Source organism: Ischnura elegans, chromosome 8 (assembly GCF_921293095.1).
Source record: "Ischnura elegans chromosome 8, ioIscEleg1.1, whole genome shotgun sequence".
In the NCBI taxonomy this organism is placed as follows: domain Eukaryota; kingdom Metazoa; phylum Arthropoda; class Insecta; order Odonata; family Coenagrionidae; genus Ischnura; species Ischnura elegans.
The window spans coordinates 97,596,386-97,615,872 of record NC_060253.1 but is presented as its reverse complement, the minus strand read 5'-3'; the positions used below and the strand labels follow the sequence as shown (position 1 = coordinate 97,615,872).

Genomic DNA, 19,487 nt, shown 5'->3' with positions numbered 1-19,487 from the left:
TTCATATACCCTTCTTGATCTCCTTGAAGAATAGAAGTTACAGCTATGGATAGTTCTCCTTGCTTACCACAAATTCTAGAAGTATTTAGAATTTAGTACAATCCAATAAGGTAGGCATTTCACTATATTTCGATCAAGTGTGCGTCTCTAAATAACATACAACAACGGAGAAATTTAAATCCCTTATATGACCAAAAGTTACGCCTGTCCATTCGTTGAGAAACTTTCTTGACCCATCGTACTTACATATCTATCTCTCCTGGTACTTCCACGCTTGGCACCATTTACTGGAAGTATATGATTTTAGGGCTAAATACACGGAGACCTTTATAAAATGGATTGCTGAACAGAAGCCCATTCATTCCAAAGTCCCGCACTTCAGTCATTGATCTCGACTATAAAATTCTCTTTTTGGGAACTCGTATGCACCAAATAACTGATTCTGAGGATTAATAGATGCCTTTATTCGGGCGAGATTCAGACTGAAAAGTCCTCTTTTCCGCCTAACCCTTAATAGGGTAATTTCATTTATTTGAAGGGAAGACCCACCATGGCCTTAGGAAAGTAGACAGCAGGGTTACCTTAAGTAGATGCATATATATTCAAACAAATTTAAAAAGGCAACAATAATATTTACTGGGAAATAAAACAGTCTTTTCAAGAATAACATAAATTAGCAAGTAAGCCAGTGCAGTATAAAATATTTCTTGAAAGAAGTTCTTTAAGAAGTCCTGGATAAAAAGGAATAGAAAGAAACATTAGATTAGTCAACTTAATTTAAATTGTTTCACACATTACACAACAAGAACACCTTATGAACATCAAGAAAGTCATGCGAAATGGTAGTACTTAATGAGTTTCAAATACCATGAGCTATGACTAAAATAGCTATGAAGGAGTGTTACACGTCAAACATTGTTTATGGGAATACCAACAAAAATAAGTTAGATAGGACAAAAATGATTGTATAGATAATTTCTTAATTCAAAACTTTTATAAGGGGAAAGACATAGAAATAGAGCTCGGTAATTTCTTGCTAGAGAAATTCCCTGAAGTAGTTGCGGAGAGTATTTCAATAACAGATCATAATTAAAGAAAAATTCAAATGCCATCAGCAGAAAAATGTTTAAAGTTAATTTCACTATCAGAACATAACATGGGATCGAGAAATAAGAAAATATTTAATTTAAAATTTTGTAACTATCTCAGGTTTTCTGCCAGTTACAGAAAATTTGTATTGAATATGATATCCATTTCACTATCATCCAAACCAGTCCCCTATTCCATAGCATTTGCTTCTTTAGTTAAGAAGATGATCTACCACTCCCCACTGGCGACGAACCCATGCCTCTCTATCCCCTTCCCCTCTCATTAATAATCCTAACCCGGGTTACATAACATCAAACTTGAGGGAAGGGGAGCTAATAAAGTTAAAGGATCAAATAAATTAATAAGTACATCACTTGTATCAGATTAATACTGGCACCCGCCGTTAGTAGCTTTATTGAGAAGAATACACAACGAAATAAGACATTTGTACCATTGGAAGATAATTCTGCTTTCTTGAAAAATCCGCGAGCATCCAAAATCCAACCACAGTAATCTCTAGACCGAATTTCTCCCAGTCCTTGATCACTTTCTTTTCAGCAAATATATGAAACAGCACGGGTGGCTGCGAACACCCTTAATACATGTGTAATTGTTTAAAGGTTACATAATTGCTGACGTGATGCAATAAACACTGTATGAACTCGACTTGATGCAATATAAAACCATAGTTCCCCGGTGCCTATTGTTACGAGCAGCCTAGAACCGTTATTAAGTTTCTATCCTCTTATCCCTTTCCCTAATTGAAGTAAATAACTTAATGGGGTTTGACAGCGACTGAAAATTACAATGCATCTATTTTTTTGCTAAATATTCTGTAAGAAACTACTTCGTACTTTCCACACAGCTTATTGTTTACCCTGATCGAATTCAACAAAAGCGTCACTTTCGAGGAGGTAGAGCGAACTATTTAAAACATTTTTTTGCGTAAGTCATTGTTTTGCTGCGATTGATAGCAAAAATACTTATGTATTTAGTATTATTTCATTCATTAGAGTATTTATTCATTCATAGAATTAGTAACTTACCATTTTTTTACAAGTACAATATTAAATAGAAAATATTTTAACACTATTGACAAATTCAAAGCCCAAACGTTCGTGAGCTATGGAATGATTCATCTGAACCATCAAAGCAGTAAAATTTGAATTGCCATACACTTGAACAATACTTTCACACTGAATCATATGGTGCTTATGAGAGGAAAAGTTAATTTCCGAGAACCATAAGTAACTCACTTTCACAAATTCCTACGCCAGGAACATTGCTAATAAACATATCTTAAATATAGATAGCCCTTTGATTCTTTTGAGTTCAAACTTAAAATACGAACGTATTCAGATCAGCATACATATTTCAATTTCATACCGAAAATGGTAATGCTAATCGTAAGTTCAAAGAAGAAGTTTAAGAAGGATGGAGGTAAGCTAAGTATAGTAACAATCATGCATTCCTACTTCGCAATCCCTTGCATTTCATAATAGGGTAGTTTCCTTCATCAAAGAAGACGAAAAGCATTGATTGCGATTCGTTGCCCACCATTAGTGTATTCATAATATACAAACTATTTGGTTTTATAAATCACAGTTTAGACAAATGGCAATGGCCAATTTTAACCGCATTTGAAAAAGGCCAGATTGGCGCCCATGCGATGCCACTCCACGTGACGTCACAGGGACCTAGTTTCTACACGAGAGAATATGAGTTTTACATCGTCTGAGATTACCAATGCATGCATGAGTCACAGAGCTCAGGGAAACATATCTTAATAATCACTTATTAAAATTGTCTAAGGCCGGAAAGTTTTCTTCATTTGATAAGGTGGTAACAATCCATATCTAAGCCAAGCGCTACCTGCTAGCAGGGTACTCCGCTACCTGCTAGCAGTTTGCGTCGTATCAGCGCTCAAGCCTCGCCTCAAGGTCACCTCACAGGGCGGCAGCGGCAACCAGAAATACGTCACACGGACTTTTCCCGTCATTCCTACTTAGCCGTCGCGTTTTCGCGCGCTTGAAATTTTTCACTTTTCGTTTAATCGCGAAAAATAGATATCGTCATTCGAAAATCTAAGAGCGTGAAATTCGTACTCCAGGAGTTATCATATTTCGATTTAGGCAATAAAAAGTAATAGAAAACCACCCTATTATTGCTTCTCGCAGATTTACTACACATCTAGAATAACATTCTTTTAAGAGTCTCATACTTACTACTTGCGGAGCTGCACGCGCTCGCTTGGAATCTCCCTATCCGGCTTCGCCGTCTATTTTATCATTGTTGCAGCACATCATAAACCATACATGGCAGTACTTGAAGGCTTATAATGACCAAAAGGCAGCATTCACTCCTGAAGCGTATTTCCACGCTCAACAACCAGTTCCTTTCGTAGACCTATAAAAGGTCTCTCTCGCAAAAGAAGGGTTCCCTGGCAAGGGTTGTAGGCATGTAAGGGAAGAAATGATATAGCCAAAAACTTGGTACGGTTGTTTTCCCTACAACATCGCTTGCACCAAAATGAGTAGGAGTTCTGGAAAAGTAGAGCATCTTCTGGCCAGAACTGGATAGCACTAGCGGTTGGCTTCTATAGTCTGTCCAAACTCGGAAGGCGGGTAAGAGATTAAGACACCGCTCGAGAGCCCAATAATATCCGGGTACCTTCTGTCCGCTATACAATAACTGGAGTCTATTCGACCGCATGCGTTTTAATGATTCACGAATAGCACTCCACTCCGAAAATTGTCTCATAAAGGTTAGTGTTATTTTTAATTTTTTTATTACAGTTTTGATTTCTACGTGTGATATCATGAAAAAAGAGTCCAAACTCGACGGCGTAGAGTTAATTAGTTATTTAACACTTAGTGGTTGCAAAAAATTGTATTTTGCTTTCTTTCAGTGTGTCTCACGAAGTATTGCATAACTTATTGACATGACTCAGTCGTGTTTAGATTATTTTTTTTAATCACACCTAGAAATCCAAGCTGTAATAAAAAATTAAAAATCACGCTTACCTCAGCGTGATTATTTGTCGGAGTGGAGTGTGATTCGTGACTCATTACAGCTCTAGCTGTCGACCGAGCCCCGGCTATTGTATGGCGGACAAAGGGTACGCGGCTAGTGTTGGGCCCTAGAGTGGAGCCTTTATCTCTTACCCGCCTTCCGTGTTTAGACAGACTACGTAATTTACCTCCTTTGTCCCCATGATGGACAGGATTTTGTGGGACATGAAGAGAAAGGCGCCATGGTATTTATCTGAAAATTGACGTGAGAGAAGCCGGAAAAGTAGATGGAATGTTGGAGGAAGGTGTTGCAAAATAGATTACAGATTTGACTACACCGGGGGCTAAGAGTTTCTCAATATGGTTTGAAAAGGATCAGCTAGCAATGGTTATGAAGTTCTGGGTGTCAAATATCAACAAACCCAGTGGCCAGATCTCAGTTACGTTATGATGCCCTCCCCTTTGTAATATCGCTATGAGTGGATTCTGGAGAAACTACTGCCTACCACCAGTGGCGTCAAATAGTACAGTCTGTGTACCGTAGGGTGGCGCACGGGCCTGCTACCTGAGGCGGTCCTTTTCTCCTCCCCCCTCCCCGTCGCTCGCGGCTCAGGTAGCTGGCGGGCCCATGCGCCACCCTACGGTATACAGACTATAGTTTATCGTTCGCGATTGGCTAGTCCAGGTATGATCGCAGCCTGGAACATTCACGCCTTTCTTAATAGAGAGTGTAGGCTGTAGCCCAAAGGGATGGGGATAATGAAAGTCACCTGAATAAAAAGACAGTCATTGTATTCACATATTTTGGCATAGTCATGAAAGATACAGTCAGAAGCCGCACATTGAATGGTTTCCGATCATGTGACGGATTTATTCCCTGATGAGTTACTCTTATTCACCGTAAAATTTGATCACATAAAGTAGTGGTTTAGATCTCATATACGTCAATTTCACATACACTTGAATAAATCATCGACGACATTAACGCGAATGAAAAAAATTACGGTGAACTATGAAATGTCATTTTCAGCCTGAGGAGTACTTATACCTCGACTGTAAAAATAGAACTAGGGTCTCGTTCATGATCCCTAAAGCATATAAGTCCCCCATTAGCAAAGTAACTTAGTTCTTAATTAGGCAATTTAAATGAACCAATGAAGCCATGAGTGGAACCTATTTCTCTGATAAACATCAACTAACACCTCTATGGTCACTTTCACTAGCACACAGAACACTCAGATTGTCGTTCAACTGCACGTTAATTGATCGTATCACAATGTGCCGAATGTAATGACACCCCAATTATGCTCGCGTCTCTTTCGCTCAAATTGCCAAATGTCCACAAAAATTCTTCATTGAAATGTTTCACATCGACAACACCATGGTTCTAGTCACGAATATTACAATAGAGGATTCTTCATCTGGACAAAAACTGTGCTGCCACCCATCGCACATTTTAATTGGTTTACAAAACTCTCCGCTTTCGTCGCTGACGGTGGAGCGATCCGAATTTCACGGGAAAAGTCAACATCGCATATCTGAGGCTGTTACTCGAAATTTATAGCCGAGGAAATATAGTCTTTCAGGCGAACTGTGTATAAAATATAACTTTGTATGCAGTAACGCGCAAGGATGTAAAGTGATGTACACCAAAGATGAAATTCGCCATAAAAAATCATCTGGCTTAATGAAAATGGCGTTCAAATCGTTTTTTGGCAAACCCAGTCTAAAATTCGCCTTTAGAAAAAGATGGATTGATGGTATAACTGGAGCATACCTTTCCTACGAACGGGATATCTGCGTTGGTATCCCAGCTCAGCCAAATCATTTTTACAAGACGACTGCTACGTTGGTGTTTGTAAAACTATCGAATTCATAACTTTTCAATGATATTGATATCAAATGAATGTACACAATTGCAAGAATAGCAAATGGCTTTTGGAATAAATTACATATGGTTGGAATAAATGGGTCGCTGTACCCTCATTGACGCGCTGCGTACATGTCTGTAAACCGATTAAAAATGCTAGCGGAGTGGTAGCTTACATCAACCTTCTATGACAGGGTCAGTGCAGTCTCCTTGCGTTCCAGCCACTTACACTGCAGCCGAAGCCCTCTTGAGTCAGTCTTCATGGAGAGCATCGGACGACACGACCATTTTCTGGCCATCTCACAAGAAAAACGCAGTTCAGGCCGAAATAATCACACAGAAATCGCGTCAAAGAAACGAGGACCTATCAATCTTCAGCTGTGACCTCCGAAGTCTTTGAACCTAGACCAGTGGAATTAAATATTTTACATAGCTAGAAAATATGTCAACGAATATAAGTTACAAAGCCCCGATTGACGCGTAAACCCTGGGGTTGGTTAGCATCCATTATTGGGGATAGAAATATTTTTTATCAAAATATTCCTTTTGATCGATAGATGACCTAATTATAAGCAAAATATGAAGTCGGATTTTTTTATAGATCAATTCATACTATTTGAGTAATTAACGATTGAAAGCTTATGGAATAAGCCACATTTTCATACAGTTTTTCACGAGCAACTAAAAACTATGCGTATTATAAAACAGCATTATAAACAACAATGTAGGTTAATAAAAAAACAAAGAGATCAACTTTTTGAGAAATCATCTGAATGCGAGAAATGGTTGGAGGAAGAGGACATCTTTGTGAATAATGTAATTAAAATGTTCAACGTCAAATGACGGAAAAAGCATTACCAGAGTTAATTGTAGGAAATATATTTCCACTGCCAAGAATGGGTGTCAACCACTCTATAGAGTACAAGCGTCAATCGGCGGTATACCACTGATTTTTTTGACACATTCCCAAACTATGCACAAAATTTCATATTTATTGTTTTCGTTTCAAAGAATTCGAAGGTGAAAAGCTCCAATGGCTAGACTAGTTTCTGATTCGTGGGAAAAAAACACGTGGAGAGTGTGGGTGTACGACGCGGGATCACAGGACGGTGTCTCCGTTGTTTTCCTCGTCGCGCTTGTGCTGCGCCTGGCGGCCGGGCGCGGAGTCTCGGCGCTGGTGAGCGCCGTTGCTTCCCTCAACGAGACTGGCGTGGTGCACGAAAGAGGCGCGAGTGGCGCTGCTGTTGCGGTGCCCGGTCGCGCCGCCCGTGGTGGTGAGCCAAGTTCGTGAAGAGCCATCATTGGTGCCGGAGCGTCTGCTGCTTGGATTCCGCGCCTCCACGAACCGGAAGTAGGACCGCTTAATCAAGTAGTGCACCTGCGAACGAAAAATTTCTGTTACTTATATCTATTACTATAGAGGATTCTCCAGTCGGTCATTGAATCTATTGTCACCCACCGCGCATTTTCCACAGAATGAGGACGTGTAATCCTATCTATTGCAGACTATTAGCGTTTCTTAATTTTACTGTTTTGTGTTCTATTTGTCTCGGAATTCGAGATATTAACGTCGTTATTGAACTTTTTCTCAGTTAAGGCGATCGTCATTTGTAGGAAGGGGAGGAGGGAGAAGGAAGAAGAGGAAAGAGAAGGAAGGGAAGGAGGGAGAAGGAAGGGGAAGAGGGAGAAGGAAGGGCAGGAGGAAGAAGGACTTTAGACTTTAGACTTTTTATTTGTTTTACCTGGCCCGGATGAGGCCACAATCCGGCCCCGTCTTCCCCCGGGCCAGGGGTTTTTTTACAAAGTATAGTAGATGGTAAGTATATATTCAACATAAATATCATCGTGACTCGGCTCGCCGGCCGAAGTCTAATATTTCCAAGAAATTGAGGATAAATAGACATAAAGTAGTATTAAAAACATCTGGTGTAAGTAGAAGTACAGACAATATTTGGAGGTTGTGGAAGTTGCGTATTAATTACCGTAATAAGAGATTACTGGCCAAAATGAAGATGGGTTAACAGGTTGTTTATGTAGTTTAAATGCAAGGACAAAAATAACAGAATTTACAGGACGAAAGATATAGATCAACAAAATTAATTGCTCAATGACTGATACAAGCACTATGAAGGTACCTGTTCAGGAAATGTATTCCAAAGCCGTTGCTTAAGAGAAATAATTTTGGCATTTTCAGGTAAGGGTCGATCGTCATAAGGAATGTGAGAAATAATAGATATAAGCGTCTTATATAATGCCAGAGGATCAATCTCATTAGTTTCGAGGTAGTCTTTAACTTCTCCCTCCTCAATTTACTTCTTCCTCCTCCACTTCCTTCACCTCCTCCACTTTGATCTACCTCCTCCACTTCCTTCTACCTCCTCCACTTCCTTATACCTCTTCCACTTCCTTCTGCCCTCTCCACTTCCTTCTCCCTCCTCCACTTCCTTCTGACTCCTCCACTTCCTTCTACCTCCTCCCCTTCCTTATACCTCTTCCACTTCCTTCTGCCTCCTCCTCTTCCTTCTCCCTCCTCCACTTCCTTCTGACTCCTCCACTTCCTTCTGCCTTCTCCAATTCCTTCTGCCTCCTCCACATCCTTCTACCTCCTCAACTTTCTTCTACCTCCTCCATTACACTCTACCTCCTCCACTTCCTTCTACCTCCTCCACTTCCTTCTACCTACCCACTTCCTTCTCCCTCCTGCCCTTCCTTCTCCCTCCTGCCCTTCCTTCTCCCTCCTCCACTTCCTTATACCTCCTCCACTTCCTTCTTCCGCCTCCACTTCCTTCTAACTCCTTCACTTCCTTCTACCTCCTCCACTTCCTTCTACCTGTTAAACTTCCTTCTACCTCATACACTTCCTTCGACCTCCACCACTTTCTTCTACCTCCTCCACTTCCTTCTCCCTCCTCCACTTCCTTCTCTTTCCTCCACTTCATTATACATCCTCCACTTCCTTCTTCCGCCTCCACTTCCTTCTACCTCCTCCACTTCCTTCTACCTCCTCCATTTCCTCCTACCTCCTCCACTTTCTTCTACCTGTTCCACTTCCTTCTACCTCCTACACTTCCTTCGACATCCACCACTTTCGTCTACCTCCTCCACTTCCTTCTCCCTCCTCCACTTCCTTCTCCCTCCTCCCCTTCCTTCACCTCCTCCGCTTTGTTCTACCTTCTCCACTTTGTTCTACTTCCTCTACTTCTTTCTACCTCCTCCACATCCTTCTACCTCCTCCACTTCTTTCTACCTCCTCCACTTCCTTCTACCTCCTCCACTGGCTTCTACATCCTCCCCTTCCTTCTCCGTCCTTCGATTCCTTCTCCCTCCTCCACTTCATTCTACCTCCTGCATTTCCTTCTACCTGCTCCACTTCCTTCTACCTCCTTCAATTCCTTCTCCCTCCTCGCCTTCCTTATACCTCATCCACTTCCTTCTACCTCCTCCACTTCCTTCTACCTCCTTCACTTCCTTCCACCTCCTCCACATCCTTCTACCTCCTCCCCTTCCTTCACCTCCTCCACTTTGTTCTACCTTCTCCACTTCGTTCTACCTCCTCTACTTCTTTCTACCTCCTCCACCTCCTTCTACCTCCTCCACTTCATTCTACCTTCTCCACTTCCTTCTACCTCCTCCACTGGCTTCTACGTCCTCCCCTTCCTTCTCCTTCCTTCAATTCCTTCTCCCTCCTCCACCTCATTCTACCTCCTGCACTTCCTTCTACCTGCTCCACTACCTTCTACCTACTTAACTTCCTTCTACCTCCTAAACTTCCTTCTACCTCCTCCACTTCCTTCGACCTCCTCCACTTCCTTCTACCTCCTCTCCTTCCTTCTCCCTCCTCCCTTTCATTCTCCCGCCTCTCTTCCTTCTCTCTCCTCCACTTTCTTCTACCTCCTCCACATCCTTCTTCCTCCTCGCCTTCCTTCTCCGACATCCACTTCTTCTCCCTCTTCCCCTTCCTTCTCTTTCCTCCACTTCCTTCTACCTCCTTCACTTCCTTCCTCTTCCTCCACTTCCTTCTACCTCCTCTCCTTCCTTCTCCCTCCTCCCTTTCATTCTCTCGCCTCCTCTTCCTTCTCTCTCCTCTACTTTCCTCTACCTCCTCCACATCCTTCTTCATCCTCCCCTTCCTTCTCCGACATCCACTTCTTCTCCATCCTCCCCTTCCTTCTCTTTCCTCCACTTCCTTCTACCTCCTCCACTTCCTTCTTCCTCCTCCACTTCCTTCTACCACCTCCCCTTCGTTCTCATTCCTTCCCTTCCTTCTCTTTCCTACATTCCCTTCTACCTCCTCCCAATCCTAAACCCTCCTCCACTTCCTTCTCATTCCTCCATTTCCTTCTTCCTCCTCCCCTTTCTTCTCTTTCCTCCAATTACTTCCACCTTCTTCACTTCCTTCTATCCCCTCCACTTCCTTCTACGACCTCCACTTCCTTCTACCTCCTCCACTTCCTTTTCCCTCCTCCACTTTCTTCTACCGCCTCCACTTCCTTCTACCTCCTCCACTTCCTTCTACCTCCTCCACTTCCTTCTACCTCCTCCACTTCCTTCTACCTCCTCCACTTCCTTCTACCTCCTCCACTTCCTTCTACCTCCTCCACTTCCTTCTACCTCCTCCACTTCCTTCTACCTCCTCCACTTACTTCTACCACCTTCACTTCCTTCATCCTCCTCCACTTTCTTCTTCCTCCTCCACTTCCTTTTTCCTCCTCCACTTTCTCCTGTCTCCTCCTCTTCCTTCTACCTCCTCCTCTTCCTTCTACCTCCACCACTTCCTTATACCTCCTCCACTTCCTTCAGCCTCCTCCTCTTCCTTCTTCCTCCTCCACCTTCTTCTTATTCCTCCTCTTCCTTCTGCCTCCTCCACTTCCTTCTACGTCCCACAATTCCTTCTACCTCCTCCACTTTCTTCTACCTCCTCCACATCCTTACACCTCCTCCTCTTCCTTCTACCTCCTCCACCTTCTTCTACCTCCTCCACTTCCTTCTACCTCTTCCAATTCCTTCTACCTCCTACACTTCCTTTTACCTCCTCCACTTCCTTCTACCTCCTCCACTTCCTTCTACTTCCTCCCCTTCCTTCTCCTTCCTCTTCTTCTTCTTCCTCCTCCCCTTCCTACTCAATCCTCCACTTCCATCTCCCTCCCCAACTTCCTACTCCCTCCTCCACTTCCTTCTACCTCCTTAACTTCGTTCTACCTCCACCTCTTCCTTCTACCTCCTACACTTCCATCTACCTCCTCCACTTCCCTCTACGTCCTCCACTTCCTTCTACCTATTCCACTTCCTTCTACCTCCTCCTGTTCCTTCACCTCCTCCACTTTGTTTTACCTCTCGTCTACCTTCTACCTCCTCCACTTTCTTCTCCTGCTCCACTTCCTTCCAATTCCTCCACTTCCTTCTACCTCCTCAACTTTCTTCTACCTGTTCCACTTCTTACTACCTCCTTCACTTCCTTCTACCTCCTCCACTTTATTCTACCTCCTCAACTTCCTTCTACCTCCCCAACTTCCTTCTACCTCCTCCACTTTCTTCGACCTCCTCCACTTCCTTCTACTTCCTCTCATTCCTTCTCCCTCCTCCCTTTCATTCTCCAGCCTACCCTTTCTTCTCTCTCCTCCACTTTCTTCTACCTCCTCCCCTTCCTTCTCCTACATCCGCTTATTCTCCCTCCTCCCCTTCCTTCTCTTTCCTCCAGTTCCTTCAACCTCCTCCACTTCCTTCTTCCTCCTCCACTTCCTTCTACCTCCTCCACTTCTTTCTACGTCCTCCACTTCGTTCCATACCTTCACTTCCTTCTAACTCCTCCACTTTCTTCTGCCTCCTCCACTTCCTTCTACCTGTTCCACTTCCTTCTACCTCCTACACTTCCTTCGACCTCCACCACTTCCGTCTACCTGTTCCACTTCCTTCGACCTCCTACACTTCCTTCCACCTCCACCACTTTCTTCTACCTCCTCCACTTCCTTCTCCCTCCTCCACTTCCTTCTCCCTCCTCCACTTCCTTATACCTCCTCCACTTCCTTCTTCCGCCTCAACTTCCTTCTACCTCCTCCACTTCCTTCTACCTCCTCCACTTCCTTCTACCTGTTCCACTTCCTTCTACCTCCTACACTTCCTTCGACCTCCACCACTTTCTTCTACCTCCCCCACTTCCTTCTCCCTTCTCCACTTCCTTCTCCCACCTCCACTTCCTTATACCTCCTCCACTTCCTTCTTCCGCCTCCACTTCCTTCTACCTCCTCCACTTTCTTCTACCTCCTCCATTTCCTCCTACCTCCTCCACTCCCTTCTACGTGTTCCACTTCCTTCTACCTCCTACACTTCCTTGGACATCCACCACTTTTTTCTACCTCCTCCTTTTCCTTCTTCCTCCTCCCCTTCCTTCACGTCCTCCACTTTGTTCTTCCTTCTCCACTTTGTTCTACCTCCTCTAATTCTTTCTACCTCCTCCACCTCCTTCTTCCTCCTCCACTTCTTTCTATGTCCTCCACTTCCTTCTACCTCCTCCACTTCCTTCTACCTCCTTCACTTCCTTCCACCTCCTCCTCTTCCTTCTTCCTCCTCCCCTTCCTTCACCTCCTCAACCTTTTTCTACCTTCTCCACTTTGTTCTACCTCCTCTACTTCTTTCTACCTCCTCCACCTCCTTCTACCTCCTCCACTTCTTTTTACCTCCTCCACTACCTTCTACCTCTGGCACTGGCTTCTACATCCTTTCCTTTCTTCTCCTTCCTTCAATTCCTTCTCCCTCCTCTACTTCATTCTACCTCCTGCACTAACTTCTACCTGCTCCACTTTCTTCTACCTCCTCAACTTCCTTCTACCTCCTCAACTTCCTTCTACCTCCTCCACTTCCTTCGAACTTGTCCACTTCCTTCTACCTCCTCTCCTTCCTTCTCCCTCCTCCCTTTCATTCTCCCGTCTCCACTTCCTTCTCTCTCCTCCACTTTCTTCTACCTCCTCCACATCCTTCTTCCTCCTCCCCTTCCTTCTCCGACATCCACTTCTTCTCCCTCCTCCCTTTCCTTCTCTTTCCTCCACTTCCTTCTACCTCCTTCACTTCCTTCTTCTTCCTCCACTTCCTTCTACCTCCTCCCCATCCTAAACCCTCCTCTACCTCCTTCTGTTTCCTCCATTTCCTTCTTCCTCCTCCCCTTTCTTCTCTTTCCTCCAATTTCTTCCACCTTCTTCACTTCCTTCTACCCCCCCCCACATCCTTCTACGTCCTCCACTTCCTTCTACCTCCTCCACTTCCTTCTCCCTCCTACACTTTCTTCAACCCACTCCACTTCCTTCTACCTCCTCCACTGCCTTCTACCTCCCCCACTTCCTTCTACCTCCTTCACTTCCTTTTACCTCCTCCACTTCCTTCTACCTCCTCCACTTACTTCTACCACCTCCACTTCCTTCAACCTCCTCCACTTCCTTCTACCTCCTTAACTTCCTTCTGCTTCCTCCACTTCCTTCTACCTCCTCCATTTCCTTCTAGCTCCGCCAATTCCTTCTACTTCCTCAACTTCCGGCAACCTCCTCCAATTTCTTCATCCTCCTCCACTTTCTTCTTCCTCCTCCACTTTTTTTTCCTCCTCAACTTTCTTCTGTCTCCTCCTCTTCCTTCTACCTCCACCACTTCCTTCTACCTCCACCACTTCCTTCTACCTCCACCACTTCCTTCTACCTCCTCCTCTTCCTTCTTCCTCCTCCACCTTCTTCTACCTCCTCCACTTTCTTCTGCCTCCTCCACTTCCTTCTACGTCCCACAATTCCGTCTACCTCCTCCTCTTCCTTCTACCTCCTCCACTTCCTTCAACATCCTCCACTTCCTTCTACCTCCTCCACCTTCTTCTACCTCCTCCACTTCCTTCTACCTCCTCCACTTCCTTCTACCTCCTACACTTCCTTTTACCTCCTCTACTTCCTTCTACCTCCTCCACTTCCTTCTACTTCCTCCCCTTCCTTCTCTTTCCTCTTCTTCTTCCTCCTCCTCCCCTTCCTACTCAATCCTCCACTTCCATCTCCCTCCTCAACTTCCTTCTCCCTCCACCAATTCCTTCTACCACCTTAACTTCGTTCTACCTCCTGCTCTTCCTTCTACCTCCTACACTTCCATCTACCTCCTCCACTTCCCTCTACGTCCTCCACTTCCTTCTACCTCTTCAACTTCCTTCTACCTCCTCCTGTTCCTTGACCTCCTCCCCTTTGTTTTACCTCTCGTCTACCTTTTACCTCCTCCACTTCCTTCTACCTGCTCCACTTCCTTCCAATTCCTCCACTTCCTTCTACCTCCTCCACTTTCTTCTACCTGTTCCACTTATTTTCTACCTCCTTCTCCTCCTTCTACCTCCTCCGCTTTATTCTACCTCCTAAACTTCCTTCTACCTCCTCAACTTCCTTCTACCTCCTCCACTTATTTCGACCTCCTCAACTTCCTTCTACCTCCTCTCATTCCTTCTCCCTCCTCCATTTCATTCTCCAGCCTACCCTTCCTTCTCCCTCCTCCACTTTCTTCTACCTCCTCCACATCCTTCTTCGTCCTCCCCTTCCTTCTCCGACATCCACTTCTTCTACCTCCTCCCCTTCCTTCTCTTTCCTCCACTTCCTTCTACCTCCTCCTCTTCCTTCTACCTCCTTCACTTACTTCTTCCTCCTCCACTTCATTCTACCTCCTCCACTTCCTTCTACCTCCGCCAATTCCTTCTACCTCCTCAACTTCCTTCTACCTCCTCCACTTTCTTCAACCTCTTCCACTTTCTTCTTTCTCCTCCACTTTCTTTTTCCTCCTCCACTTCCTTCTTCCTCCTCCACTTCCTTCAACCTCTTAAACTTCCTTCTACCTCCTCCACTTCCTTCTACCTCCTCCACTTACTTCTACCTCCTCCACTTCCTTCTACCTCCTCCACTTCCTTCTACCTCCTCCACTTACTTCTACCACCTCCACTTCCTTCATCCTCCTCCACTTTCTCCTTCCTCCTCCACTTTCTCCTTCCTCCTCCACTTTCTTTTACCTCCTCCACTTTCTTCTTCTCCTACATTTCCTTCTACCTCCTCCTCTTCCTTCTACCTCCACCACTTCCTTCTACCTCCACCACTTCCTTCTACCTCCTATTCCTTTTTTCTCCTCCACCTTCTTCTACCTCCTCCACTTTCTTCTGCCTCCTCCACTTCCTTCTACGTCCCACAATTCCTTCTCCCTCCTCCACTTCCTTCAACCTCCTCCACTTCCTTCTACCTCCTTAACTTCCTTCTACTTCCTCCACTTCCTTCTACCTCCTCCATTTCCTTCTACCTCCGCCAATTCCTTCTCCCTCCTCCACTTCCTTTTACCTCCTCCACTTCCTTCTACCGCCTCCACTTCCTTCTACCTCCTCCACTTCTTCCACCTCCACTTCTTTCAACCTCCTCCACTTCCTTCTACCTTCTTAACTTCCTTCTACTTCCTCCACTTCCTTCTACCTCCTCCATTTCCATCTACATCCGCCAATTCCTTCTACCTCCTTCACTTACTTCTACCACCTCCACTACCTTCAACCTCCTCCACTTTCTTCTACCTCCTTAACTTCCTTCTACTTCCTCCACTTCCTTCTACCTCCTCCATTTCCTTCTACCTCCGCCAATTCCTTCTAACTCCTCCACTTACTTCTACCACCTCCACTTCCTTCAACCTCCTCCACTTCCTTCTACCTCCTTAACTTCCTTCTACTTCCTCCACTTCCTTCTACCTCCTCCATTTCCTTCTACCTCCGCCAATTCCTTCTACCTCATCCACTTCCTTCTACGTCCTCCACTTTCTTCATCCTCCTCCACTTTCTTCTTCCTCCTCCACTTTCTTTTTCCTCCTCCACTTTCTCCTGTCTCCTCCTCTTCCTTCTACCTCCTCCTCTTCCTTCTACCTCCACCACTTCCTTATTCCTCCTCCACTTCCTTCAACCTCCTCCTCTTCCTTCTTCCTCCTCCACCTTCTTCTACTTCCTCCTCTTCCTTCTGCCTCCTCCACTTCCTTCTACGTCCCACAATTCCTTCTACTTCCTCCACTTCCTTCAACCTCCTCCACATCCTTCAACCTCCTCCTCTTCCTTCTACCTCCTCCACCTTCTTCTACCTCCTCCACTTCCTTCTACCTCCTCCAATTCCTTCTACCTCCTACACTTCCTTTTACCTCCTCCACTTCCTTCTACTTCCTCCCCTTCCTTCTCCTTCCTCTTCTTCTTCTTCCTCCTCCCCTTCCTACTCAATCCTCCACTTCCATCTCCCTCCTCAACTTCCTTCTCCCTCCTCCACTTCCTTCTACCTTTTTAACTTCGTTCTACCTCAACCTATTCCTTCTACCTCCTACACTTCCATTTACCTCCTCCACTTACCTCTACGTCCTCCACTTCCTTCTACCTATTCCACTTCCTTCTACCTCCTCCACTTCTTTCTTCGTCCTCCACTTCGTTCCATACCTTCACTTCCTTCTACCTCCTCCACTTTCTTCTGCCTCCTCCACTTCCTTCTACTTGTTCCACTTCCTTCTACCTCCTACACTTCCTTCGACCTCCACCACTTCCTTCTACCGTTTCCACTTCCTTCTACCTCCTACACTTCTTTCAACCTCCACCACTTTCTACTACCTCCTCCACTTCCTTCTCCCTCCTCCACTTCCTTCTCCCTCCTCCACTTCCTTATATCTCCTCCACTTCCTTCTTCCGCCTCAACTTCCTTCTACTTCCTCCACTTCCTTCTACCTCCTCCACTTCCTTCTACTTCCTCCACTTCCTTCTACCTGTTCCACTTTCTTCTACCTCCTCCACTTCCTTCTCCCTTCTCCATTTCCTTCTCCCACCTCAACTTCCTTATACTTCCTCCACTTCCTTCTTCCGCCTCCACTTCCTTCTACCTCCTCCACTTCCTTCTACCTCCTCCATTTCCTCCTACCTCCTCCACTTCCTTCTACCTGTTCCACTTCCTTCTACCTCCTACACTTCCTTCGACATCCACCACTTTCTTCTACCTCCTCCACTTCCTTCTTCCTCCTCCCCTTCCTTCACCTCCTTCACTTTGTTCTACCTTCTCCACTTTGTTATACCTCCTCTACTTCCTTCTACCTCCTCCACCTCCTTCTACCTCCTCCACTTCTTTCTACCTCCTCCCCTTCCTTCTCCGACATCCACTTCTTCTTCCTCCTCATTTTCCTTCTCTTTCCTCCACTTCCTTCTACCTCCTTCACTTCCTTCTTCTTCCTCCACTTCCTTCTACCTCCTCCCCATCCCAAACCCTCCTCTACCTCCTTCTGTTTCCTCCATTTCCTTCTTCCTCCTCCCCTTTCTTCTCTTTCCTCCAATTTCTTCCACCTTCTTCACCTCCTTCTACCCCCCCCCACATCCTTCTACCTCCCCCACTTCCTTCTCCCTTCTCCACTTCCTTCTCCCACCTCCACTTCCTTATACCTCCTCCACTTCCTTCTTCCGCCTCCACTTCCTTCTACCTCCTCCACTTTCTTCTACCTCCTCCATTTCCTCCTACCTCCTCCACTCCCTTCTACGTGTTCCACTTCCTTCTACCTCCTACACTTCCTTGGACATCCACCACTTTTTTCTACCTCCTCCACTTCCTTCTTCCTCCTCCCCTTCCTTCACGTCCTCCACTTTGTTCTACCTTCTCCACTTTGTTCTACCTCCTCTACTTCTTTCTACCTCCTCCACCTCCTTCTTCCTCCTCCACTTCTTTCTATGTCCTCCACTTCCTTCTACCTCCTCCACTTCCTTCTACCTCCTTCACTTCCTTCCACCTCCTCCTCTTCCTTCTTCCTCCTCCCCTTCCTTCACCTCCTCAACCTTTTTCTACCTTCTCCACTTTGTTCTACCTCCTCTACTTCTTTCTACCTCCTCCACCTCCTTCTACCTCCTCCACTTCTTTTTACCTCCTCCACTACCTTCTACCTCTGGCACTGGCTTCTACATCCTTTCCTTTCTTCTCCTTCCTTCAATTCCTTCTCCCTCCTCTACTTCATTCTACCTCCTGCACTAACTTCTACCTGCTCCACTTTCTTCTACCTCCTCAACTTCCTTCTACCTCCTCAACTTCCTTCTACCTATTCCACTTCCTTCGAACTTGTCCACTTCCTTCTACCTCCTCTCCTTCCTTCTCCCTCCTCCCTTTCATTCTCCCGTCTCCACTTCCTTCTCTCTCCTCCACTTTCTTCTACCTCCTCCACATCCTTCTTCCTCCTCCCCTTCCTTCTCCGACATCCACTTCTTCTCCCTCCTCCCTTTCCTTCTCTTTCCTCCACTTTCTTCTACCTCCTCAACTTCCTTCTACCTCCTCAACTTCCTTCTACCTATTCCACTTCCTTCGAACTTGTCCACTTCCTTCTACCTCCTCTCCTTCCTTCTCCCTCCTCCCTTTCATTCTCCCGTCTCCACTTCCTTCTCTCTCCTCCACTTTCTTCTACCTCCTCCACATCCTTCTTCCTCCTCCCCTTCCTTCTCCGACATCCACTTCTTCTCCCTCCTCCCTTTCCTTCTCTTTCCTCCACTTCCTTCTACCTCCTTCACTTCCTTCTTCTTCCTCCACTTCCTTCTACCTCCTCCCCATCCTAAACCCTCCTCTACCTCCTTCTGTTTCCTCCATTTCCTTCTTCCTCCTCCCCTTTCTTCTCTTTCCTCTAATTTCTTCCACCTTCTTCACTTCCTTCTACCCCCCCCCCACATCCTTCTACGTCCTCCACTTCCTTCTACCTCCTCCACTTCCTTCTCCCTCCTACACTTTCTTCAACCCACTCCACTTCCTTCTACCTCCTCCACTGCCTTCTACCTCCCCCACTTCCTTCTACCTCCTTCACTTCCTTTTACCTCCTCCACTTCCTTCTACCTCCTCCACTTACTTCTACCACCTCCACTTCCTTCAACCTCCTCCACTTCCTTCTACCTCCTTAACTTCCTTCTGCTTCCTCCACTTCCTTCTACCTCCTCCATTTCCTTCTAGCTCCGCCAATTCCTTCTACTTCCTCAACTTCCGGCAACCTCCTCCAATTTCTTCATCCTCCTCCACTTTCTTCTTCCTCCTCCACTTTTTTTTCCTCCTCAACTTTCTTCTGTCTCCTCCTCTTCCTTCTACCTCCACCACTTCCTTCTACCTCCACCACTTCCCTCTACCTCCACCACTTCCTTCTACCTCCTCCTCTTCCTTCTTCCTCCTCCACCTTCTTCTACCTCCTCCACTTTCTTCTGCCTCCTCCACTTCCTTCTACGTCCCACAATTCCGTCTACCTCCTCCTCTTCCTTCTACCTCCTCCACTTCCTTCAACATCCTCCACTTCCTTCTACCTCCTCCACCTTCTTCTACCTCCTCCACTTCCTTCTACCTACTCCACTTCCTTCTACCTCCTACACTTCCTTTTACCTCCTCTACTTCCTTCTACCTCCTCCACTTCCTTCTACTTCCTCCCCTTCCTTCTCTTTCCTCTTCTTCTTCCTCCTCCTCCCCTTCCTACTCAATCCTCCACTTCCATCTCCCTCCTCAACTTCCTTCTCCCTC

At 45.6% G+C, this 19,487-nt stretch overlaps 1 protein-coding gene across 2 annotated transcripts in view; it reads right to left on the bottom strand.

Moving 5' to 3' along the window:
- Positions 1 to 4,875: 4,875 nt before the first annotated feature.
- The window catches only part of LOC124164141 (calcitonin gene-related peptide type 1 receptor-like), a 365,480-nt gene continuing 350,868 nt past the window's right edge, over positions 4,876 to 19,487 (bottom strand). For both annotated transcript variants that reach the window (XM_046541332.1, XM_046541333.1), the window contains exon 14: positions 4,876 to 7,348. In XM_046541332.1, coding sequence (XP_046397288.1) covers positions 7,070 to 7,348 — 279 coding nt within the window. In that variant the 3' untranslated portion in view covers positions 4,876 to 7,069. The remainder of the gene's footprint in view (positions 7,349 to 19,487) is intronic.